General features: G+C 48.8%; 1 protein-coding gene and 1 non-coding gene across 2 annotated transcripts in view; one reads left to right on the top strand and one right to left on the bottom strand.

The window, feature by feature from the left end:
* The window catches only part of ADAMTS7 (ADAM metallopeptidase with thrombospondin type 1 motif 7), a 49,089-nt gene extending 26,725 nt beyond the window's left edge, over nt 1-22,364 (bottom strand). Inside the window, exons 1-13 of the mRNA XM_042875706.1 lie at nt 22,283-22,364; nt 21,314-21,666; nt 18,028-18,199; nt 14,449-14,645; nt 12,677-12,760; nt 11,753-11,877; nt 10,548-10,697; nt 9,319-9,462; nt 5,252-5,396; nt 4,989-5,081; nt 4,349-4,494; nt 1,308-1,477; nt 852-985 (exon numbers count right to left, since the gene is read on the bottom strand). Of these exons, the coding sequence (XP_042731640.1) occupies nt 852-985; nt 1,308-1,477; nt 4,349-4,494; nt 4,989-5,081; nt 5,252-5,396; nt 9,319-9,462; nt 10,548-10,697; nt 11,753-11,877; nt 12,677-12,760; nt 14,449-14,645; nt 18,028-18,199; nt 21,314-21,666; nt 22,283-22,364 (1,995 nt within the window). The remainder of the gene's footprint in view (nt 1-851; nt 986-1,307; nt 1,478-4,348; nt 4,495-4,988; nt 5,082-5,251; nt 5,397-9,318; nt 9,463-10,547; nt 10,698-11,752; nt 11,878-12,676; nt 12,761-14,448; nt 14,646-18,027; nt 18,200-21,313; nt 21,667-22,282) is intronic.
* Nucleotides 22,365-25,156: 2,792 nt separating this feature from the next.
* Nucleotides 25,157-25,229, top strand: TRNAK-CUU. The gene has a single exon. It is a non-coding gene; the product is annotated as a tRNA-Lys (tRNA).
* The last annotated feature ends 110 nt before the right edge of the window (nt 25,230-25,339 follow it).

Raw genomic sequence — 25,339 nt, 5'->3', positions numbered from 1 at the left:
TCTATGTGCCAAGTAAAAACCATGACCTGAGCTCTCTGAGCCTGTGCCTGTGCATGTGTGCTGCAACCTCTGAAGTAACTTATAGCCTATTAAAGGAGGAAACAGGACCTTTTCAGAGCCTCCTGCTGTGCAGAGCAATTGCCATTGGCCTATACCTGGTACTGCCAGCAGCACAGCCAGGAAGAGGAAGAAGCTTCCACGAATGGCTCTTCTGCAAGAGGATGCAAGGAAACTTGATTACTGATTATTTTTGCTTGCTTCTCTTTGTGCTGTTCAGAGCACAAAGACCCTCAGCAGCCCTCAGAGCTCCATGGAAGAGGCAGGGAGATGAGCATTCTGCTCCCTGGTCCTTCTGGTTCCTTGCAGGGAAGGTGCTCTCCCTGGCCCACAACTCATTTTTACAGAGCTTCCAAGAAATAACAACAGCCCAGGAGGAAGGACAAGCCCCAACAATGGGAGAGGGTACCACAGCCGGGGGAGACATCTCCATTGCAGCAGGCTGTAGGTCAGAGCAGCATCTGCCAGAACAGCAGGGCTGGGATAAGTGCCCTCTCCACCTTCCCTTCCTATCTTCTTATCTTGCCTCATTTGCAAGAGAAACTGCTCTTCCTGCATTTCCTTAGTTTGGTTCTCTACTTCCTTGAAAACATGCAAGAGGCTTAAACACTCCCGCATCATCTATCTTGTGAATATTGAGAGCTCTCCCTCATTTCCATACACAAAAATAGTACTAAAATGGATCAGGTGATACGTTCAGGACATCGGGCAGAGCCTTGACAACTGCCCCTGCCCCAGCCTGCAGCTCCTGGCACACAGGGCCGCTCCCAGCCCGCCCTCATCAGCAGACGTACCTTGCAGATGCCGTTGATGCACATGTCCCGGCTGGAGTTCATTTCATAGCATGGGGTCCCATCGATGACGGCATCCCTCAGCTTTTCTGCAAAGTATTCATCCTCCGGCCGGCAGTGCAGCTCACAGGGGTTAACTGGGAAGCCAAAGAGACAGAAACTGAACCCCAGGAGCTGGGGTGTGCACGCCTACATTCGCCTGCTTTTCTACAGCAGTGTTGCCCTGGGCTCACACAGGCAGGGATCACCTTCTCTCCTTGTAACCACCTCTGACAATAAAAATTGATCCTGCAAACCCAGCCATAATTTAAAATACACATAAATACACTGCAAGTGCGGCAGAAAGGGAAGGCAAAACTTTTACAGGCAGCTCCAGCAAGATCAAGCCATTGCAAGAATCTGTCTCAGGCTCTCTGTGAGGGCTGAGGGGAGGCCTGGCTGCAGGCTGTGCACACTCACTGTTGTTAGGCACTGGCGTCCACTTGTAAAGCTTCCCCTTGTAAAGCATGGGGTTGAACTGGCTGCACTGGACCTGGCGGAAGGACGGCTTGTTAGGAGGACAGGGCTTGATGTTGCAGATCCGGAATCGTTTCCGCTCTCCCAGGCAGTACCTGCCCCCATACTTTGGCCTGTTTGCAGGAGGGAAAAAAGAAAATAAACACATAGAGCCTAGGTGGGGAAATTCCCTTCTAATAGTAATAAACCCTAACCTACAGAGCAAGCTTCTGCAATGCACAGAGAGCATCATCCACGTCCTTGCTCCTCAGATTCCTTCTGGACAGAGGACACAAGCTCTGCACAAAGGCCTTGGACATTGCAGCTAAGATATGGCTGCAATGCACAACAAAGATATGGTGACAGCAGCTCCCCAGGTGGTGGAGGATGACAGAATTCCAAGCACAGATGGCTTTGGTCCAGCTGCTGTTTGATTTTTTTCATTTCTCTTCTCCTGGACAAGGAGAGGTGCCTAACACAGTCTGAGTTTGCTTCTGACCAGATTTGCTTTCTTGCTCTCAGCCATTAGCACAGCATTGCAGTGGTCAGGCTAAGGCACTGCAAGAAGGGGGTTTGGATTTGTTGCTACCAGGGCACCCATTTGTTTCAGAAAGGATCAACCCAAGTGAAAAGAAAGATGTGAAGCAGTCATTTTTGCAGATCTCTTGTGAAGGTGCTGAGGTCCACAGCTCCTCTAGCATCTTGTCCCTCCTGACAGTGCTTCCTTAATGCTGCAACTATGGCCAACTCTATAGGCCTGGTTTATGAACCTATAAAAACTGGTGTGACAAGTAGTGTTCGTGTCCAAAGCCATTTTGCTGCTGGACACTCCTACGCTCTGGGCAATGGAACAAGCATTGCTCCTACTCTGCTTGCCCACAGTGTGAAAGCAACTGCTTTGGGAGATGAAACAGGCTGGACCCTTCCCCAGGGGCTTAAAACATCACTTTCAACTCTAAAATTACATGACTTGGAAGGCATTGCTTAGCTAGCCCAGCTGCTTTTATTCTCTCCAAAAGCATCCCTGGGAAGTACCTCTTACGCACAAGAACCAGCTTTCCACTACCAGACTTGGTTTTTCTTTTGAGTGAGATGCAGCTGTTTTAAGGTAGCACCTGAAAGGCTTCTGTTGGGGGGATGCTCTGATGGTGCTTTTCAAACATATCTCCAAACTACCTTCCAGATGTCCTCTCCCTTTCTTCGCCACCTCCCAGCTAATCTCGGTCTCATCTGGAAGAACTGCAACTCAGACTGATTGTGACTGGGTTGGTGATCCAAGCAGGGACGCCAGGGCTGAATGGCCAACAAGACAGAGCTCCTGATCAAATGGCAAGTGGCCACAGTTCCAGGACTTCTGACAACCCCCCCTGGCCCACTCAGTCTTGCTTCCTGTGCTGGATGACCTGGATGTTTCTACAGCGTAATGCAACCCAGCAAGAACTGGGGGACTTGTGGATGGGTCTAGGATGAATTCTTGCCCAGAATGAAGAAATCTCATAAGGCATCTCTTGAGAGGAAACACATTTCTTCAGGCTTTAGATTTTTCATGCTGGTGATTCCTAAATGACAGAAACAGCCAGAAACACTGTATACACAAGGTGATAAATTCTTACTTACTTTGGAAAGTAGTTTTAAAAATACATCATTCTTTCCAACGTTTATAAAGTGAGAGGGACTTAAAAAGCAACAACAGACTTTTCTTGGATGCCAACAGACTCTCAAGATACTGCCACTGATTCTTAACACTTGCTGTTTCACCAGGTTGCTGCCAGGTTGTTTTGGTCACTTGCAGTTTCTGCATCCCACATCCCCATGACCTTATGAAAACTACTTTTTCCCTGATCAGTTTAGAGTGGCACAAGGAGCATAATTAATTATTATTTTACAGTTGTGTTTACACACCTTTTTCTTAGGAAACGCCTGAGGGAGGAAGGACCAGAGCACACATTTGTTCACTTCATCCAAAAGGCAAAGCTGAAGATTTACCTACCGTGGCCAAAGCAAACAACTGCCCAGGGAAATTCTGCTGCTTTTACAATGTTTGCTCTCCAACATGCCTGCAGCTGTGTTTGGAACACTCCATAAACTACAATTGCATTTCTGTCACAAAACTCATGTCAAACACAAACCTAGCTCTTGACCTAGCACTGAGATTACACAGCTATTCTTTAAACAGTTCAATAGTATGTGTTAAAAACAATGCACCCAAAGAAGTTAGGCAGAAAGAACATCTGGGCTCATTAGAGAGATTCCCTCTTAGTTTTCAAATCTTCTTAAGCCATTGAAAAATGACTGCCACTGGAAAATTGCTCACAAAGCCCCTTTCTCTCCCTGTTACGAGGCACTGTGACACTTGGACGAGTTGGGGGCCTTTGTGTGAATCCAATACAATAGCAATTGGGCAAGGAGGGAGGCATCTGGAGGACAGATGGGTCAGCGCAGCGGTCACGGCATGGATAATGCTGCTCCTCAGTTGGGGAGCAGTGAGCGTCCCTCACTACGGCAGCTCATTCAGCTTGCTTAGAAATCACTCTCAGGGAGAAAACAGTTGATAAGCAGCAGTGAGTGTTTTCAAAATGAGAGTGAGTCAGAACCACAAAAAGTCTATTTTCCTTTTTGGTCATTAAAAGACACCAGATATGTGTAACAGCTACAAGCGTGGAGTCTTTACTCTTTGTTGAAATCACATTCCAGTGCTCTCTGTCTGCCTGGCGCAGCAGCAGTTGTGCATGGAAGCAGACGGAGCCAGCTCTGCCCCTCCAGAGCCTGCCATCACCCAGATAGCTGGATAACCCCATGAAATGAATCGTCTGTGGTGTTTCAAAGGCATCTTGTTCAGAAAGATAACGGCATAATGGCAGCAGTCCTCTGCTGTCCAGTGCAGACATGGGTAGGACCAGACATGCCAGGCGATGGCCCCTGCTTTAGGGAGCCATCAGGAAGCCTTGGGCTCCTCTCCTACACACACTGGCTGAACAAACCCAGGAGAGCACACATGCACTTACGTGGGGTTGCTGCACTGCCTCTCGGCGCTCTGCACACCCGCACCGCAGCTCCGCGAGCAGGCAGCCCATGAGCTCCAGGGCCCCCAGCTGCCATTGATAGCATCAGGACGGTAACCCACGGGCACGCACTCACCATTGAAGCACCACTGCAAAGGGACAGGCCAGAAGAAGAGAAACCAAGATAAAGATGCACTAATAAACCTTTACTTAGAGAGCTCTACCTTCGGGGAGCGCTAAAGACCAGCGCTCGTATTGCCCTGTGCAAACCCATGCTACACTCACTCCAGGGTGACTGGAGGTCAGCTGAGCTCTGATGGAGCCAAGTTGAGCTCTGTGCAATGAGAAATTCAGGTATATAAGGCTGTCTGAGGACTTGTGTGAGGGAACAGACCCCTGGACACAACCCTGCCAGCTTCTGCTTCCATTCAAACTGCAGGTTTCATCTTTTTAGGGACATCTTGATTTCCCTGAATTTAATCTCTCACCACCAACATTTGGCTGGAGTGAGGCCATCAAGGTAATCCTTGTCCACGTGCTGGAGTTTGCAAAATGCCAGGTTTTGCACTTTGCCAGCAAAAATCATCTCTTACATACAGGATAAAGAATCTCTACACCTGCAAATGAGACTGCTCCCTCTTACCTTGTTCTCCCCACATGTTGTCCCATCAACAGCAGCATCCAGCTTGGAATGGCACGTGGTCCCCACTGTACACCACAGTGTGTTGCAGACACTCTGCAGAAGAAACATTCACCACACAGGACGGGGTTACTGCAGAGCCAACCCACTGGTAGAGATTTTACTCACAGGGAGAGGATCGTCCCATGCAAAGCCCCCACTCCCCCAAAGAACCCTCAGAGCTGTACGAGTCCATGCTACATTGGGAGAGGGGGACTCTGGCTTACATCCATGTCATCACAGAAGGTGGAGTAGGCACCATACTGCAGGCGGCACTGGTGGCTCACATCATAGAGAACGCCCGGGGGCACCAGGGGGAAGTCCAGCACCTCCTGAGCAGGGGGGTCATCCAGGCACAGCCCCCAGCCCCGGCTGAAAGAGAGGTGACAAGGCATTGCCACTGCCCGGCCGGCGCAGGCAGGTCCCATGCACCCTGCTGCAGCTGCCACCAGAGGAACCAAGCATCTCATCAGTGTTTCATCCCGAAATCCTGACTTTCATTCTATAGCTGACATGACCGTGGCTCTCCAACAAACCCTGCACCTGCTCCAGCATGTGGATCTCTGCATGTGGATCACTTATCCAATTTCTGAGTTGGGCGATCTGATGTCTGCAACTGCAGCCCACCTATCCTCTGACACTCCAACACATCCTGGAACTCCATGACGAACAGCCAAATTGTTGCTTTGCCTGGGACCAATCTCCTGGGTTTTAGCTTTGCAATCAAGTCATCAGCAAAGCCTTCAGCCCAGGGTCCAGTCCTCAGTTTCACTACTCAAGGTGAAGGGTTTCACTGAACAAACACTGCACTGCTGAGAAGCAGATGCTGTCCTCGCGTTCATACACCAGGCCAACCCCAAAACGTCCCTGTGGACACTTCAGCTCTAGTGTCAATGCCCTGCTAATAAAAACAGAGTAGATTGTCAGCAGCAAAACTCACTCGCTCTCATATCTGCTGCTACAAACAGTGCTCAGACTGTGCTGGACAGCATGTTTTTAGAAAGAGATATTAAAACTGAGCATGAAGCTCAGCCAAGACAACCCGTGGCCCACTGCCAGGCTGCTGGGAAGCCAAGATGGATGATCCTGGCTGGCTTGCTCTGCTGTGAGTGGTTTTGCTATGATACTTCCCAAACACACAAGAAATTGTCACTAGTTTAGCTTACAGTGTTGATTTAAACTAACATGTTTCCAGCAAAGCAAAGTCTCCAGCGTGAGTTTCTGAGCAGATTAGATTACTGCAGCTTGTTGTGATTGGGAACAGGTCTAAATTAATGTGGAACAGGATTCCTTCCTAACCCAAGCTGGCAAAACAGCCCAGCTCAGGAGCAGCAGTGAATGAGGCTGGGAGTCACAGCAAGCACCCCTCTCACATCCTGCATTGGAGAGGTCCTCTCCAGGCACCTGCCAGCCCCGTGCTTGGCTAGAAACAGCCAGTGGGAACACAGCTCCTTAATATACCACATATATAGTTTTTATAAGTAATTTCTCCATTGAAAAAAATCAGTAAACACATTGCTTTCAGCAGCCCATGAGCTGGAAAGTCTCACTTTCCAAGTCCAGCAGTGAGAGCATCCTGCCTTCCCTCTGGCCCCCTGGAGAGGAGGACTGCTGTGGGTGATTCAGGCCTGAGCTGGACTGAATTAGGTGTGAATTATGCAGCTGGATGCAGTACCATGTCCAGCCTCAAGCTATAAGCCTGTTTCAGGCCTACAGCAAAGTCCCTGCACTGCAACTCCAGTGGTTTTTCTTTGCACACTGACAGAATTCACTTAAGAAGCATATGTTGTCTAAAATTAGAAATGATTACATCTTTGCTGGGAAAGTCAAAGCTTAAGCACTGGACTCCTGCTCTAGCTGCATGAATGGAAGTGCTACTCCTTTGGATTAATCCACAATCATCCATTCTGGCAACAGCATATGGGGCTTGACACCACCCCAAAAATGCCCAGAGCCCTCTGTTCTCTGAAGGCACTTTTTGTCTTGCCTCAGTTTACAGGAGATCTCTGCAGTCCCCATATGGGATAGTTTAGATCTCTAGAGTTATGCTCAAAATCTATTTCTTCATCAACCACTTTACAGCTGTCCTACTGATATCTTCAACTGGCCTCCAGATTTTGCAAAATAAACTTAACTGAGCCAGCAAGAATTGGCATGAGTTTAATCTGGCTTTGAAGGGATGTACAGTGACCCACACAGCAGTAAAAATTCACAGGGGTCTGCTTTGCATTTGCCTATTTCAGTCTGCTCCTTAAAGAGCTGCGTGACGGAATAGATAGATGTTGATTAGATCCCCATATGCCAGTGGGCTGGGAGGATCTGCAAATACGCTCGCAAGCAGGATTAAAATTCCAAAAGCTCTTGCAGAACTGGAAGAAGGATCCAAAAAAACAGGACTGAATACAATAAAAACAAAGGCAAGGATTTAAACTTGGGAGGAATCAGCTGCACAAACAGAGGAGTTGGAATGACTGGAGAAGAGCATTGCTGTAGAAGAGCTGGTGCTAGTGGCAGGGGCAGTAGTGGGTGCTGCAGGAGCAGACCAGCCAGGCTCCAAGTGGTGGGGGTCAGCTAGAAAGAGCCCATGAGAAGACGATGGAGGAAGACCTTCAGCTCTGCAAAAACAGGCTGAGAAATGAATTGTCTTGTCTAGAGAAGGAAAGACTGAAGGGAAACATGACAATCAGCAGCAGTGGGATGAAGGCAGGGTTATCCACACCACTGCATATTTATGGTCTTTGCAGAGCATTGAGATACATAATTCTTCCACCAGCCAGGCTTAAAAGAGCTCACATCAAGGTGAGGGATGCAGAGGAGAGAGGCCCTTCAGCTTCTTCCCACCCAAAGCCGCTGCCTCGAAGATCACAGAGCCCTGTGCACGACCACAGCACTGGAGCTGTGCTGCCATCAGAGACACAAATCATTTTCTGATTCTTAAACGCTCACCAGTGTTCACTCTGTTTTGTAAAACAATAACCATAATCTGAGAGTGTTGTGTTGGTTTTTTTTTGACATGAGTCTGTTCCAAGCACATCTAACAATCCCAGGTCAGGAGGGTCTCATTTTTTGGCTCATTCCTTCCCATTCTCCTGCCAACACTGTATTAAAATGCACTCATGTCTGTGCTCGCAGCAGGCCTCTCCTTCGCCTCTGGGATGTCACAGATGCTGAGAGGTGCCTGCTGAACTCTGCTCCACTCCTCAAGAAAGAGCTGCCCCTTCTGGGAGTGGAGCAAAGAGATGAAAACACCACTGGACAGGCAGCCAGATGGTCTGCTTCTTCCCTGGGCTAATGGCAGCCCAAGGTTACCACCAGCAGGAAATGCTACATCTCAAAACAAAGGTTAAAAACAAAAGGCCAAGAGCTCTGTGGAGCAAGAAAGACTCATTCCGCTGAAAGCCACAAATCAACAATAATTCACTCTAGCTGGAGCCAAGCCCATGTTTTAGGCCACTGGCTGGAATTTAGAAATGGGAGCTCAGCACCACCCAGTATTCCTAATATGCAGCTCCCAGCCCCTCACAAACACACTGGCTGTAGCCAGAGCTTTTCTATTGCTGTTTCTTAAAGATGCTCTCACTGTTTCCTAATCTTCTCATGGCAAGAAAGGAAAACATCCCTCTGGTGCTGGAGACTGGCTGACAAATATAAGTCTTGGGCCACGTTCCTAAGAATTTAATAACAACAGCCACAGGGCACTAAAAATAAACAAATGCATGAAAGAATCTGGCTTGATCTCATCTCCTCACATGGTGCCTCCCATCTCTAGGCAAACATCACGTTTGCCCCAGGCAGAACCTTGCTGCTAGGAGGAGTGGAAAGCAAGATCAGGGGTGCAGTAAGAGGTACAAATCCCATGTGCTACGGAAAATTGCTCCTTCTGCTCAGCAGCCTGGACACAGTAATGTGCTTCCAACTGCACACTTATCTGTTAGGCTGGTGCAAGCAACATGTGGCTGACAATGGGGCAGAAAGGAGCACAGCCAGCTCCAGCGTTCTGCTGCTGGGGCAGCCATGCTTTGGAAATCCCACCAGCTAAGTCAATGAAGAAAAATGCTCTGGCTTTATTTATTCAAACAACAACCACTGTGTCCCTGCACAAAGGTGCTTTTACATTCAAATACAGCAAGGACTGAGCCAAAAGAGCAAATTAGAAATACCATTGAGTCAAGGGTGACTTCTGAAACCAGAAAGTATCTTGCAGACCCCAAAGCTCAACCCAGCCACAACTCATGCAGCCAGCTCAGCCCCGAGCACCGATGCAAACGAATGAGAAGAAGCAGCAAGGACTTACTCGAGGAACCGTGTGATGTACTCCCGGCTGCAGCGGGACCAGGTGAGCGGGGACGTGTCATACAGGAGCTGTGGAGACATGATGAAAGGTCTTTTCCCAACTGGCTCACAGTCATTGCTGCTTCCATCATGCTGAATCCCAAAACTGTGTAAGAGCACAGTCCCACAAAGGAGAGGTGAGCCACACGCCTGCTACAACCGCGCAGCTTCTCTGCTTTCTGACACACTATACCAGACACTACAAGCATTTGCAACTTTATGGAGACACATTAATTAACAGGGAGCACTTAGCTATCTGGGAAATTCCAGTGGGACCACAGATGCTGTCACAAGCTTTGTCCCATATGTTACGGACAAGGAGAGCCAGACATCCTCTCAGCACGCATCTTGCAAGGGCTCAGGTGGGATTCTGTTGCTCCACAGGTAAGAGAACACCATGCCCTTGATGAGCTCCCATGCCCAGCAGTGGTAAACAAGAGGCCACTCAGTAAGCTGAGAAACACTGCTGTGCTCAGGGCTCTGTCCAGTCCCTGTGTGCTGCAACACCACGAGCAGGGAACATAAGCCAGCAGGGGAACAGCCCCACGAGCTTAAGGCTCATTGCCCTGGAGTAAACAAATGACTTTTTGTCATTGCTTTGAAGTGACAAAGCCAATGGACTGTGCTTCATGCAGAGAGCACGGAGGTTAGCATTTAACTGAAAAGATCTATGAATTCAAAATGTGTAATCATTACATGAAATTTTTCCCAATGTACAAACTTTACGCTGGAGTTTTACTTCAGCTCTCTTACTGGCAACTCAGCCAATAACAAAGTAGTGAGAATATTGAACAAAATCAGTTTAATTAAACTGGCTGGTTACAGGCTTTTACTGTAGAAAGATACAGACTACGATGTACAAATGATTTTCTCAAGTTCAGTTGAAATCAAGATCAGAAAAATCCTGCCTCTGATGCTATACATAGACTCTATTTTAAAACCTCTCAGTGAACAATCCTCTCCTCAACAGCTTTTAGTATCAGCAACATGGGTACACAAACGTGTCATGTGTGAAGGGTTCCTTGAATCCAGCGCAACCAAAAGCCGAACTCTGAAACAGCTTCTCAGGGTACATTCCCTGAGATTCAGGGAACTCTCAGCAACGTCCTTCCACCTCTTATCTGTCCCTTGTCAGGTCCTGACTAAGCCATACAGAGGACGGGGTCAGAAAGGAGAAGGAAGGCAGGGTACCTGTGTCCAAGCTCGTGGGCCACAGTGAAGGCCAGGGGCAGCCCTGTGTCCTCATTGATGTTGCAGCTCCTGTGGGGCTGGCACATCCCCGCCACGTGGGACAGACCCAGGGTCTCACAGGGTCTGTTCATTGCTGCGCAGATGTCCTTCCTTGGGCGATTGAAAACAACACACACACAGTTAAAAAGAGGGTTGAAGACAGTAAGATCCAAAGGGTGATGTGAAACTGAGTGAGGACAGCTGCCTCAAAGCAAGCCCCTCCTGCCCCGTGGTCCCAGTCTAACAGGAAGCCTCTAAGGCCAGCAAACACTGGCCAAACAGAAGCAAGAATGGAGACATCCAAATGTCTTTCCACACAGAAAGATTTACGACTCTTCCTTTCCCCTTTACTCTTTCAATATCCCCAGCTTATTAGAAAGCCTGATTAATGGAAACTGCAAGCCAGACTGGCTACGTTTATTCTATTGTATAAATAAAGTTGATGCTGGGAATAATTAAGCAATTACTACATTTCTTGGGGAAGTACATCCCAGTGGTGTTGTGGTCTAGGGCAGGGGAGCTCCAGCCACCCAGGAAGAACAACTCCATTAAAGTACGTGCCCTTAAGTGCCTTATTTCTACTACAAAGCAAATTTTCTAAGGAAGATAAAACTGTTGTGGGTTGTGAATCACTGCACAAACAACCACGATACTGCCAACATTCAAGCTGCTGCAGCATGAAACCATCAAACCACATTCTGACTGCAAGGTATATAAATTTGGCCAGAGACAAGAATTCCACCCAGCTACACGGGAGGTGAGGGCCTGTTCTGAGCCTCCTTTACAAATCCTGGAATTCATCTACAAGAGAAAATGGAGAGCTGATCCTGTGTACATCTGCTGCAAGGCACACCCATTCTAGGGCTTCCCAATATGGCCACAGTGAAAATCTGGTTTGGAAACTCCAACTACTGGTAAACTGAGAGCAGTTTCCAGGTTTAAAACTGAGGTCTGACATCAGTTCCAGCCACTAGAGCCAGACCACTTTCAGATTTCAAGTTATATATTGAATATGCAGGCTTCCAAACAGGTCTGAGGTACAGAGAGTGAGATTTAAACAGCTTCCACTAAAGTATGCAGCTGTCTGTGTCCCACCTGCCTGCTGCCACTGGAGGAGTTTCTAGGTGGTGGAGTAAAACCTACAGCATAAAACCAGGACACAATACCTTGTAAGCAGGACTGCAACATCATGATGCAAGGGATGGGAATCTCCTTTCACATTAATGCTCTTCTGCCATTTGCAAAAGCTTTTCAAGGTGTTGTCTGCATGGTGGGAGATTTTCAGATCCTCCTGCCAACACAATTAAAAGTCAGTTGTCATACCGTTACTGGATCTGTTTGGTTTTTAGGATGCAGTGCAGGGGATCTGATCCCATCAGAGTAAGATCAGGAGTAACTGCCATCTAGATGGAATTGCTCTGCGTTTTGGAAGCCGTAGGCTGGATGAGAATATAGTCGTTTGTTTCCATCAATGATTCAACTGAACCATGAAGTCATCTGATATCAGGGGTTAAGAAACGCTGCAGGAAAATACTCCATCCAGGGCGATGTGCTTTAGAGAAGGATGCAGCTGCACAGCCAGACTGAGCAGCGACTGCTGCAGCTGGGAAACACAAACAACCACCAACTCCCAGCTTCCGCTGGTGCTACCAGCAGGCAATGCTCCTGGGACACCGCGAGCTTCAGCTGCTCAGCCTCTGCCGGGCCATTCCTTGCAGCTCTGACCTGGAGCCTCGCCTGCCCCACGTCTGAAGGGATGCTGCCACAGGCTGAGTGCCAGTGGTACCGGCTACCATCCCATCAGTCACAGGACGAAAGGAAAGGTCCTACCAACTACCACAGTGGCTAAATTACAAATGATTATAAGAATCATGATCCGCAGCTCCTCTGACATATAACCCTCCCAACTTTACCAGACCTGCAGCCCATGCAGAAGACTAGGAAGTAAAGCATGGGAATCTGTATTAATCTTACACAATCCATCCATGGAAAATGTGTATGAGAGAGTTAACAGGCTTTCGAGGCCAGCTCTCTGTGTATCCCAATTTGCTACCAGAATGGAAGTGTGAGTCATTTTGTTTTCTTTTCACCTCTTCATTCTCCAGCAGGATGAGTCGCACTATAGCAATGTTGATGGGGTTCCCAATGCTGGCGTGGTGGAACAGCCCCGCCACCTGCAAAGCACAAAAGTCAACTAAATAAAGCCCAAAACAAACATCTTGCCTGTGACAGTTCTCCTGGTAAGTACATTTGCAAGGCAACATGAGCTTAAAGGGAAGCTACTGAAGGTTGTCGACAACATCTCAACATGTTGGGGAATTCCCAAAACTAAAAGACAAGACCAGATGTAGACCCAGATTAAAGCATTCATAATACAATGGAAACTGATATTATCTATGTAGCACACTGAAACTCAACCAGAAATGCCTGGGGGACCACCTCCACTTTCACTCCCTAACAGACGTGTTAAACGCCTCAAAGCCAGCGCTCTCCCAGTGTCTTCACCAACACCGGGAAATCCAGGATGATACCCTGAGGTCCTCTACCCAATCCCACCCTCTCTTACAGCCATCAACTACACTTCTTCTGAAATGCAAACAGATGCTACCGCAACAGCTGGAGAGCAAACAGATTATACCAACTCACATTGACTTATCTGCTTGTCTTATGGCTTCAGCAAAACCTCCCTGGATTTTCAAGACCACCAGGAGACTTCACACATGACCCTGGATGTGGTCCTGCTCAAGGTGGCCTGGCATGAGCAGGGGCTGGGCCAGGTCACTTCCAGGGTTCCCTTCTCACCTTAAACCAGTCTGATTCTGTGACTCCAGGCAACATTAAGAGTGGTACTCCAGATGTCCAAGGTCAGTTCATTAACACATCATACCACCTCGTTATGAGTCAATGCCTCCAGAAAAGTCTGAGTTTAAGGAGCAGAATGAAAACCCAAGGAATTTCAATGCAAGTAGTAGTTAGCTTTCAAAACCTGCCTGTAAGTTTTACCTCTAAATACTCCCATGGTTTAGTGCCAGGAAAACACCTCAGCTACAGTCTAGATCTATGCTCTACTCCTTCCCTCGGCTGCCCTCAGTGGCACCTTCCCAGGAAAGCCATTCACATTTCTGCCAACCAGACTAGTGCACTCAGCCATCGCTGGCAGGCTGGCACCGGCTCTGCAGCATTTGGAACTGAGATGAAAAACACGATGGCAGCTGCCCTGCAGCGCTCCCTTTGTGGGTGTCTCTTATTGGCACTGCCAGCACTGAGATCAAGGAAGCCTGAGCCAGAACTCTCACATCCATACAGGTCTTTTCCTGTGAGGTGGCCTTCTTATCAAGCAGGGGGCTGTGGGTGGCCCCAGCGCAGGCTTCAGAGTGGTTTCAACTTCAGCTGCACCTCCCCACCCAAGCAGCCTGCTTGCCTGACCAGAGAGAGCAGTGGTGGTGATGCTGTGGCCACGGGCAGCACCTGCCCCCTCTCTGTCCTGAAGCAGTAGGTATGGGAGGAGGAGTCCTGCTCTTGCAGTATCTGCCTGGCAGGCCACGTTAACCACCCTCGGGAGAAAGGAAAGGGAACAGCCCTCGAGCCCCATGCGGAAAGTGAAACTGATGCAGCCTGAGAGCTGCTCCCATCTGCACCAAGACTTTGGCCTAGGGCTCGCTCACAGCAAACCACCCTCCTGAAGCAGATGGAGGACTAATAATGCAGCAGAGCAAACGTGAGAGTGGGAACAGCCTGTTTGGTGAGAGATTTGCTGAGGTCTCACCAGGAATGAGCTGTGGCAAGCCCAGTGGCCCTTATGTCTCATCAGCTGCATCTCCAGGGACCTGGCAGCTCTGCAGCTGAGAAAATTAGGACTCACCATGTTCATCACAGTCAGCACGTACTTCTCGATGTTCTCACTGCCATGGTATTCTATCATCTTGGTGTCTGCCACCACCAGCGTTTCCACCCACTTCTCCTTGCTGATGGAACGCTGCTTTATTCTTCTCTTCCTGTATTGTTTCTGTTCCCATCTTTCCCTCCGCTTCTCAGACTTCTCTAGGCTTTCCTGAGATTCTGAGAAATTAAAGGGAGAAAAAAAGACTCATTTTTGTGTAAAAAATCTGCAGCACTGGTAAAATACCATCAAGATGCCTTTTTTTTTTAATTAAACAATCTGTTGGTGTTGATCAAGAGGACTCTCACTCAGACTCATAACTTACTCACATATTCGCTGTGCTTTCTGCTCAAAAATTCAGTGAGAGATGAAAACTGTGACTTCACAACACTGTACAGCAGCATTAGCGAGAAAGAAAAAAAATCCTTTGAAGTAAATTCTCGCAGGGAAACAGGGTCTGAAATATTTTGTGAGGAGCATGCAGCCTCCTGGAGCCGAGCACTTGCGTTCTGTACCAACACGTTAATTTATAGGCAAACATGGAGAGAGGCCTGACCATGAACTGTACGGAAACTACAGCAGTGGCTCAGCTCTGCTGAGTACAATCAAACATTTTTATTTTGCTGGGAAAGACAGTTCCCCGACACCATAAACTCCATGCCCTGGAAACTGGACGTCCTGAGCCAAATCCCAAAGACCATCGCTGTCCTGGATGAGACTGAAACACCCGCAGGGCTGCACAGAGATTTCCTTGGCCACATGAAGACTGAATTCTGGGTTTCTGTGCTGCTCATCCCCAGAGAAACAAGGAGGACATTCACTGGGCTGAAAAGACACACGACGCCAGAGGAGAGCTTGGACGCTGCCAATGCACACCAGAAACTGGGAATTCTCATGTCGAGACTTTTCCTGTGACGCTGTTCCAAGATCAAGGTCAGGGTCAGCCCCAAGTTGGGCAAAGGCTTTACAAACCACATCACACACAGTGGGAAATGCTTTTATGACCAGTTTCTATGGGCTCTGCCTTACTTCATTAACAGTGAACTTTTACATTTTATGGACTATAGTGTTCTTTAGCTGTACTTTATGCCCCAGCCTGAAAAATCCTAAGTATCTGAATAATTTGATGGATTGCTAATACCACTGTGACAGTTTAATCACAACAGTTTCCTTGGAGTTTGTTTTCATTGTGTCCTTTGCTGCTGAGCTTCCACGCGGGATGCAGAGCACGGTGCACACAGCTCCCTGGCTACCTGGCAGGGTCTGTATGGCATTTCCCCTCAAGATCCCTCTCACACACTTGCCCAGCTGTACATACAGGCTCACAATATGCAGCACAAGACATCGACAGGAACTGAATACCAGGCTGATCAAACACCGCTTGGCTGTGTGCGATCATTTGCAAAGAAAACCAGCAATACGTCAGTAGATGGTGAAAGACTTGAGGTAATACAAATCCTGTAGACTTTCCAGGGCACATACATCCCTTTCCAGGGCACATACATCATGTCCACATTGCTGCTCTGGATTCAAATAGAGATTCAGCTATATTACACACTGGCCACACCATACCTAGGGAAATTCATTTACAGAGCAACAGGCTTCAAAGTCTAGAAGGAAGCATTATTACTCTCATCAGTTTATTCATTTTGATTAAAAGAAGAATGCCTGAAGATAACATGATTATAGAATAAAAAGGTTTGGGGAAGCTCTAGGGAGTTAGTAAGACACTGACTGGAAGATGCAACTTCAAATATTCAGACTGGCAAAGTAAAGCATCCCATCTTTCCAATTTCCCTGTCTTGTGTCTGTCTGTCACAGCTGCACACAGATCTGTGCTTCACAGCTCTGAAAGCTGCAGAGATCCTAGCCTAGAGCTGCTGGCTTGGCGTGGGAGGCCGGCGCTCCCAGCTGCAGGCACTGCTGAGCACTGGGGATGCTGCCCCAGCTCTGAGGTGACTCATCTCATGCTCGAGACCTGCTCCAGACTGGTGGGTAGAAATGTACCTTTGCTGTTTCTCTTGCCCCCAGGATTTCTTCCTAAGGCAAATACCTGCCTATTACACGATTTTACTGCAGGCAGACATTCAATTCTCAGCTAGGCAGAGTTAAACTAGCTCCAAAATAACAAGGGCAACACAAACCTCAGTGTAGCTGTACCAGCCCTTGGGGATGTGGGTTCATGCTCCAGCAGCTAGGCTGCCCAAAGCACTGATTGTTCTTCACTGAGAACAGCGTCAACCAGTTTATGACTAGCCCTGGGATTTTATCATGGAAAAGACTTCGAACTTCCTTCTCTGAGCCTCATGCTCTCTCCCTCCTAGAGCCAGAACTGCAGCCCATGATCCTCTGCTTGTGCAATGCAGCCTTTGATCTGCTCCAGCAAAAAATACCCTGCAAGAAGCACAGACTGCTGTACCTCCCAGATCAGCTCTCAGCGCTGTCCATCTGAGCCACCACTGCCTGCCTTTTCCAGGAAAGGCCAGCCCTCTCCCTGGAGCTCAGGAGGAAAGCAAAGAGATCACTGTCCAACAGAGACCCCACACAAACACCTGGGGGGGGGGGGCGCAAAAAACTGCTGATTTTCTACCTCTCCAAAAAGCAGCAGGGAGAGCAGCCTTGGCAGCCTTGGACGGCTAGCTCCTCGACACTGGTACAACAGGGTGCTATGGATACAGAAAGCATTTAATCTGCCATAAAACAATTCTGCTGGGCAGAAGGGCCATGGTGACAACCTGGATTCACTGGCGTAAATGGGAATTGTGGTGTTTAGTTCATGGAAATCAAATTTTACTCCAAAAGTCCAAGCTTCTGGCAAGTCACAAACTGATGTTTGCAAGGAATCAAAAACAAATATTCAGTCTCCACATCACAGGATGCCTGCAGCAGGCTTGGGAGGAAAAGATGAATGAGAGGCCTGAGGTTCAGCATGCATGTGAGAAACATAAGCAAATACAGGAAAATTGGCAGGAGAAAAAAAAACTGCCGTAATTCTTGTGACTTGTGGGCTCCACACATGAATGTCAGAGAACTTTTGCCTGCTGCTAAGCAAGCACATTTTCCCGACTTACAATTTGAACCAGTGGTCAGCCTTCCCATAATAAAAACGCTTGTGGAAACCACCGTTTGCCTACACTTTCAGAAATTTGGCCATCCTGCAGCAAGGAACCCAAAGCCAGCTGGCAGACACCTACCAAATGGGCCCAGCATGCCCACCACCCACAGAAACCACCACAAAACCACAGCTCAGCTGTGTCTCAGTGCTCTGAGCATTTCCTTTCCAGACAGAGAAGTGGCAAAGGGAGGGAACCAGCACAGCAACTTCGAAAACTCAGAGCATTCACCTCAGTGTCCTTCAAGCTAAAAGCTGGGTGCTGAGATCACATCACAGGAGCTGAACACTCCCAGATTTTAAGATAAGCATGTCTGCTGAGCACCTTAGAAGACTAAGGATTGGCACTGATTCCTTTATCTTCTCACTGCGTACTTCAAACTACAGAACCCAAATTATGAGTTCTAGCATCTAGCCGTTCATCGTGAGAGGTACGAGAGGAGAAATACCTTGCACACCGCAGGCTGCCCATGCTGCTGGCTGCTTTCTCTCTTGCTCTCCCGGGTGCTCAGGAGCATGGCGTTTGTACACCCTGTGGGGCTGTGCTGCTGCATCCTCGGGAAAGCTGGCGGCTACTGGTTCAATGAAATAGTCCTCGTCCATGAGCCGAAACACACCTTTCTAGCAGGGAGACACAGAGATGTAATCATGAAGCTGTCCGCACCTAGTATGAATATCAGGAGGGGAGAGATTTGCAAGATGTTCCAGGCAGAAACATGTCTTCTCTAAAGAGGCTGTTCTTATGGGTATTTTGAGCCGGTCCTGGCCCAGCTGTGACACGTTGTTATGGACTCACCTGGGATCACAGAGCCCCAGACTGCATCTCAGGAACAGTTACACAAACGCACCTGCATTTGCCGAACGAGAAGCTCTTGGATTGGGCAGCTTCATCCCCAGCAACCAGGAGCTCCTGGGCTGGGTTCTGCAGCTGGAGCAGAGACCACTGCCCCGTTAAGCCTGCCTGGGATGCCCTGCAAGGGCTGCGTTCTGCCCCACAGAGGTTCTGTGGGAATGCTGAGGGCTCTGCTGTCTGCAGGAAGGTCTGTTTAAAACGCTCCGCTAATCTCACTGCACCTCATGTGTCTTGGCCCACCACTGCTCATGACAATGACATCCCTGCTCCTGCCTCCCTGACACTGATGCACAACAGGCTGGAACAAGAGGAGCAGGCAGCAGAAGGTGAAACTGAGCTGACAATGTTACGCACAGGAGAGCACAACCCAGATTCAGCACTATGCTTCATTTTAGAATCCTTGACAGGAGGAGTCTAAAGTCTTCTAACAGCCTTCTAAGAAAGGTGAAGCCTTACTCAGAAACTGATCTCAAAGGCAGGTATGGTTGTTAAAGAAGGAATAATTATCCCATGCTACATATCTAACAAGTGCTGGACCAGCTGCTGCACAGGGAGGAACAAGGGAGGAACGTGTCCCTTTGAGGCGCTATGTGACTTATTTCAACAGGAATTTTGGGACAGCCCATCTGTGCTTTACAGCTCAGAGGCAGAGAGTGCTTCTAACAAAGCAGTGCTGGCCTTGAAATGCAAGATATTGCTGCTGTGTACAAATGCAGTATGCTTCTGTAGCCTCCAGATCTAGATTATCCCACACCAGCAACGAGTTCCTTATTTACACCCGGTAACATCTAGCACAATTACCAGGTGTGTGTGAGTAATTCACTGTAACAGAGCTCAGTGCCACACTTTACTTTCTCTGATCGTTATGTGAGACACAAGCACACTGTCAGTGCATTTTCCTCCGGTTTAGCATCTGACAAAAAGCTCTGGTTATTTTAAGACCAAGCAGGAAAGCTCTAAAGCAACTTAAGGCTGAAGGTTTCTCACCACTCAGGTTATTGGCTGCAGGCAGCATTGTGCTGATGCCTTTTGTGAGCTAACAGTTTTTTCTGCTCCTTAACAAATGATACACACCTACAGCATTTATATGATATTGTTCATTTCCAACCCATTTTACAGGCCTTAATTATGTGATTCTCTATCATAAAAAAGGTGTTTCCAGATGACACGTTACGCAGAAAATGAATTACTTAATGAGTATTATTTTTTCTCCCATCCATAGTTCAGTCACAAAGAGATGTTAATCCCGTTAACCAGTTCCTTTAGCACTCTGAAGACAGGAGTTATTACAGACCCAGCTTTCCAGATGGAAAAAACTGCCCAAAGCCATGGAGGAAGTTAATGCAAAGGCAGCATTAGAGTAGTATGACCGCAGTACCCAGCTCTGGGCTAAGCTGCTCACCCTTCTCAAGCCCTTCGGCAGGCTTCCTTCAGACCTCAAACCTCACTGGCAGAACCCCAGCTGCTGAACTGACAGTGAAAGTGCAAATAAAATGATCTGATCCCCCAACTCAGCGACTTATGAAGTGCAAGGTGCTGAACACCCTCAGATGCTGTTAAATCTGGTGGGAAAAGAGCAACTTTGACACCTCCCAGGATGCGCACGGCATTTTTCATGACCTTCTCCATGCTACGCTGCCAGAGCCAACTCCTCTGAGCTTTTGGACACACTGAGCATCCCTCCCATGTCCGCTCCATCTGCACCATCTACTTTTTGAATTTGAAATCCTGGCTCAGAACCGGTATGGGGAACAGCCCCAGGTATGTGCCTCAGCTCCTGCCCATCACAGGGAAGGTGTGAGCTCCTGCTGCATCCAGCAGCACAGCTGTGTGCTCAGATTTGTGATTCGCGTGGCCTGTGCAGACCTCCAATTTACAAACCATTATGCTTTAGCAGGCCAGCTCAACATACAGACACATACTGCTTTTCTTTAAACACAGGAAGCTTGAAACACAAACACAGCCCTCAGCTGAACTGAAGCCACCTGCAGCAGCCAGAGGACCTGCTGGGACTCGGAGAGAAGCACACAGGAAGAAGCCAGGGCAAGGAATTACCAGCCCTGCAAATGCAGAGACGTGGGGCACGAGGACTACTGCTGATTTGTACTTGCAGCAGCAGCAGCCCTGTACCCCGTGTGTGTGCCAGCTCTGTGCAGGGTCACCACATGAAGCAGAACCCCCTCTCGAGGCACACACCCCTACTTGAGGAGTGTCTGTGCATCATGTGAGTTATGAAGTTACACCATAATGATTCCGCAAATCTCTGAGAGATTTTAAACCTTGTGGGGACCCAGTACCTGTGCCAGCCAGATGCAAGCTAGTGCAGACATGCAAATTTATGCTAAAGACATGAATTTGCCTTCCTAAGTGCCTACACCACAGTCTTACTAATGATAATGACTCTGGCTTTCAGCAAAACCTACCTTCTTAAATGTCCCTATTGCCTTTGAAAATACTGGCCGTGGAATAAGACAGCTGATGCTCACTTCTAGTGAAAAGAGATTTCACTACACATGAACCACATGATCATGAAACAGTATTTCATTATCGTGAGATATTTCATCATCTCCAGGCTTTGATCAACTACGCTTTCAGATGAGTTTCTCATAATCCTATATTTATGTACCAGAAGATGAAGGCCATATGGGAATTGCTCTTTGGGAATTCGGACACAAGCACAAGTAAACACAGTCCCAAGAGTTCCCAAACTACTGGAATCCATGGGAAATTTACAGTCAGGTCATTCGAAGCAGCATCAAACCTACACAATGACATCTTGACTCCACTGCTATCAGGAGGAATTTTGCCAGTACCTTCCAAAGAAAAGGGGATTTCACACAGCTTCTGCTATTTCCCTGTCGGTTAAGAACCCTGATACTCACCAGCCCATCACACGTACTGAGCGCAGCCAGGCCTCCCTTCAGCGTCCGGCTCCGGACCTCCCCGATCATGTGGCAGGAGTTATACGTGTGGGACTGGATCTTGGCATCGGCGATTCCCCCGTACCGCCTCTCACTGACAAACCCAGGGGTGAGGAGGTTGACGTTAAGGCTCAGGTTGAATTTCAGCGGTTGTCCTTTGTAATGCAGTTCATAGAAAGCAAGAAACTTGTTCTTGGAGGAAAGAGACCTTCTGTGAAGGGCTCGGTGGGACAAGTCGTAGGACAGAAAGGATCCGCTCTCATCAACCTTGACTGGATGAACGATGTCGCTGCTGGAGGACCACAGAGCAGGCTCTGCAAAAAGAGGGTTCCTGTGGTTAGCTTTACAATCAATCTTTCCTCCTACTGCTTGAGCTGGCTGCTGAAATCCCAAGACAGCTCACTGGGGTCAGTTACCCAGATGTGTGCTGGATCTGGTAGCTGTGCCTACTGCCAGTTCCCAGTACCTGCAAAGTACATGCATTGTCTGGGCTGCTTCACCTCGCCTCTGCTCTCTGACAGCGCATCCTCACCTTCTCCCACGGGCTACTGCTTGTAGCTGATCCCACAAATATTAGTCACGGTGCTCTGCTCTGACCAAGGACCACCACAGCACAGCTGGGAGCCAGTCCCAGTTTCCATGCACACATTCCCACTCTTTAATTACAGTCATTGCAGCAAAGTAAATAAATAAATAAATAAATAAATAATCTGAAACGGTGCCTGGAAACCGTGCTGGAGATTTCTGGTGGTAAAGCACCTCCCCGGCCTCAGAGGGTCGCAACGCTCCTACAGCCAGCCGCTGCCGCGCTCCGGTCCGAGAGCATCGAGAGAGCCTGCAGTGAGCCGGGGAACCCGGGCAGCCCCGGGGCCAGCTCTCCGGCCGCAGCTCCGCACCCGCGGCCATCCCCGCACGCATCCCTGCGCTCACCTGGCTGCTCGGCGCCGCCGCTCCGCTGCACGCCCGCGGCCAGCGCGGTGGCCAGGAGCAGGAGCCGTCCCGGAGCCGACATGGGTGCGGGCAGGGCCGGGCCGGGCCGGGCACTGAGCGTCTCCCGGCCCGCGGGGCCGCCCCGCCGCCGCCGCCGCTCTCCCCGGCCCGGCCCCGCCGCTGCCCCGCGGCTGCCGGCACAGCTCGGGAGTGACCCCGCGCGGCCACCGTGTGCGGGGACACTTCGTTCAACACGGGCAACCCGCTTCTTCGAGGAGTGGAAAGCAATAGCGTTCGGTGGTGAGCTTCAGATCTCGGAGGAAAAAACGCAAATTTGCTCTAAATCATCTCTTCGTACCGGGAAGGTGCGTGGTTTTGGCTCCTCTGTGAAACCGCTGCCTCCCTTCAGTTTCACAGCACATCTGCACAAACGCCAATGAAAGACACTTCGTTAATGCTTTATTTCAGCTGCCATTTTCCCCAGTAGAAACACGAGGCCAGAGTCTTTCCCTTTTTACATCTCTGTCTTTTCCGATTGTTTTTTTGTTTTGTTTTTTTCATGATAAAAAGAATGGGAAATACAACGCGTGGATGATTTTGTTTTATTTAAATAACTCCTTGGCAGAGCACAAAGGCTGCAGGAAATTATAGTCCCTTCCTCACTAAATACAGGACTTGCTAACGGAGCATGTTATATCACTTCCCTTGCCTGTTCCCTGTTCCCTGTGCCTGTCAGGACCTCAGCACCTAGCTCTATCTATTTAAGCCATTAGGCTAAAATGTTTAAAGAACAGCAAAACCAAGTGTTTAGTTTCAGATAAGTAGGATCGGAAAGATTACTTGTGAGTGAGGTTTAATGGGTTTATAATGATAGGGTGTTCCAGCTTTGGTTATGTGGAGCTCTCTGACATTTTTTTAAATGAAGCAATTCCTGCTCAGAACTCTGCATTTCTATGCCAAATTCAACAGTAAAACACCACAGAAATATTTTATATAAAATATTTTATACAGGACAAAACCCAGGCCAGTGACTGACACTTTGGGCCTGCTGGATGCTGCCTCACTGCTGCGCTCTCATGTGGCAATCTGGGCACACACAATACAGTGGATGTACCACTAAGTTCATGTCTGACTTGCCAAAATTTGCATCTTCTGCAAGCGACAAAGAAGAATGCAATTAAATTTTAAAGCATCCCATCATTTGAAAAACAATTGCTCTTGAATGGCCCTTGGCAAATTCCAGTAAGGCAGTACTCTCCCCCAGTGACTGCTGTGCCACTGATGCAGTGTTTACAGCAGTTCTGCCAAAGGGAAAGAAGAGAGCGAGGCCGCTTCTGCCTCTTGATACGGATACGCAGAGCAGGGGCATTGACCCACAGCACTTACACTGCTGTGCTGGAGAGGATCCTGCCTCTGCCCAGGCTGGGCTGTTCTCAGCTCCTCTGCATCCCAGGGCGGTGCTGCCCCAGTGCCGTGCTTCGCCGTGCTGGCTGCTGGTGGGAAGCCACAGAAATGGCGTGGGCTGATATCAGAGCCTGCAGTACAAAGAAATGCTGTGTTATCCATACAGCAGGTCCTCCTGCAATGCATTTCTAAAGCTCTCCCAACATCCACGTTCTAAACTGCATGCAGGAAGTCCACGGAGAACCTCCAAATGCTTTCTTATCTCTTCAGAAAACGTGGCAGTTTGGAGGATGCCCTGTATTCCCAGACTACACTGAAAACCCTGTCGCTTCCCAGATGTTTTCACCTTCTGTTGGCCTGGGTTGGATTTTTTTTTCTTTTCCTGAAGTGATGTTAAAACACGAAAACAGAGATGCGGCAGAATAGCCACAAGCAATATTTTTACAGAACAACACCGATGAGCATTCAGCTGCATCCATCACACAGCTGCTCCACCGTGCGGTGCCTGCCAGCCCCACCAACAGCACAAAGCCCGCGGAAATCCGGGCAGGCCGAGCTGCGAGCAGCCGCAGCCACCACAGCAGCCCGGCTCTGTGAGCGCTGCCCCACCCCGCGTGAGGCTGCGCTGAGGTGCGAAGGCTCCACAGAGCGAGCTGCGATGGGCACCTTATATACCACCGCCCGCTCCAATGAGCCCCGGAAGGGCTGCGGACTGCCCCGGTCCGCTGTGAACGGGCTGCGGGCCGGTAAGGCTCGGTAAGAGACGGTTATTCCCGGTAAGAGCCGGTAAGGCCCAGCAAACCCCTCCAGACTCGAGGGTCCCGCTTCGCGCCCTTGTGGCGCGAGGCGCTGTGAGGAACGTGCTGCGCGCCAAGCAACCGCATTGCGCCCCCTGGCGGCGCGGAGGAGCCGCAGGGCAGCAGGAACTGGCAACGCAGTTCAGAAAACAGGTCTTGTCAAATTTCACCTAGGAAACTGAGGAAAAGAAAAGAAGAAAGAAGACTTTAAACTGTTTTTGTTGATTTCCAAATCAGCATTGCTCACCAGCACCTGGAACAAGCATCTCCGTTAAAGATCTCTTTCATTTTTTTATTCTTTGCATTTTAGTGAGGTGGCTAGCCTACTGCTGCAGTGTTATAAATTGAGGAGCAGAAATGGTCACAGAAATAAATCCTTAAGGATCCCTGAGATTTCCAAGAACGTATCCTGGTAAAAAAAGAGGTAAGATCAACTATTCGTTAGGGTGTCTTGAGAAGTCTATTTTCTATTTGAAAATACAATGTAATAATAATAATTAAAAAAAACCCTAGACTTGACTGTGTTCTGACACTGATTTACATAGTTTTGAGACATTCTTTTTCTAAGAAATTTATCATTTTGATGTGAAATTTCTCAGTGAGAGTCAGGGTTCCCCACGTGTGTGATGTAAAAGTGTTGTGAGTGGAATAGAAAGCAAGGCCACAGTCAGGAGCCCGGCTAGCTCAGTCGGTAGAGCATGGGACTCTTAATCCCAGGGTCGTGGGTTCGAGCCCCACGTTGGGCGCGCAACTTTTCTTTTCATGTTAAATTTTTGTCACGTGCTCCTCAGTCGTTCTCAGATCCTCACCGCCAAAGAACGGAACCGAATCGACGCAGCACCGCAGCCGCAGCGCC

This window comes from Lagopus leucura, unplaced genomic scaffold, assembly GCF_019238085.1.
Source record: "Lagopus leucura isolate 7727_CA_CO unplaced genomic scaffold, USGS_WTPT01 Super-Scaffold_100015, whole genome shotgun sequence".
NCBI lineage: Eukaryota > Metazoa > Chordata > Aves > Galliformes > Phasianidae > Lagopus > Lagopus leucura.
Note: the sequence above shows the minus strand (reverse complement) of the source record. Positions and strands in the feature narration are given on the sequence as shown.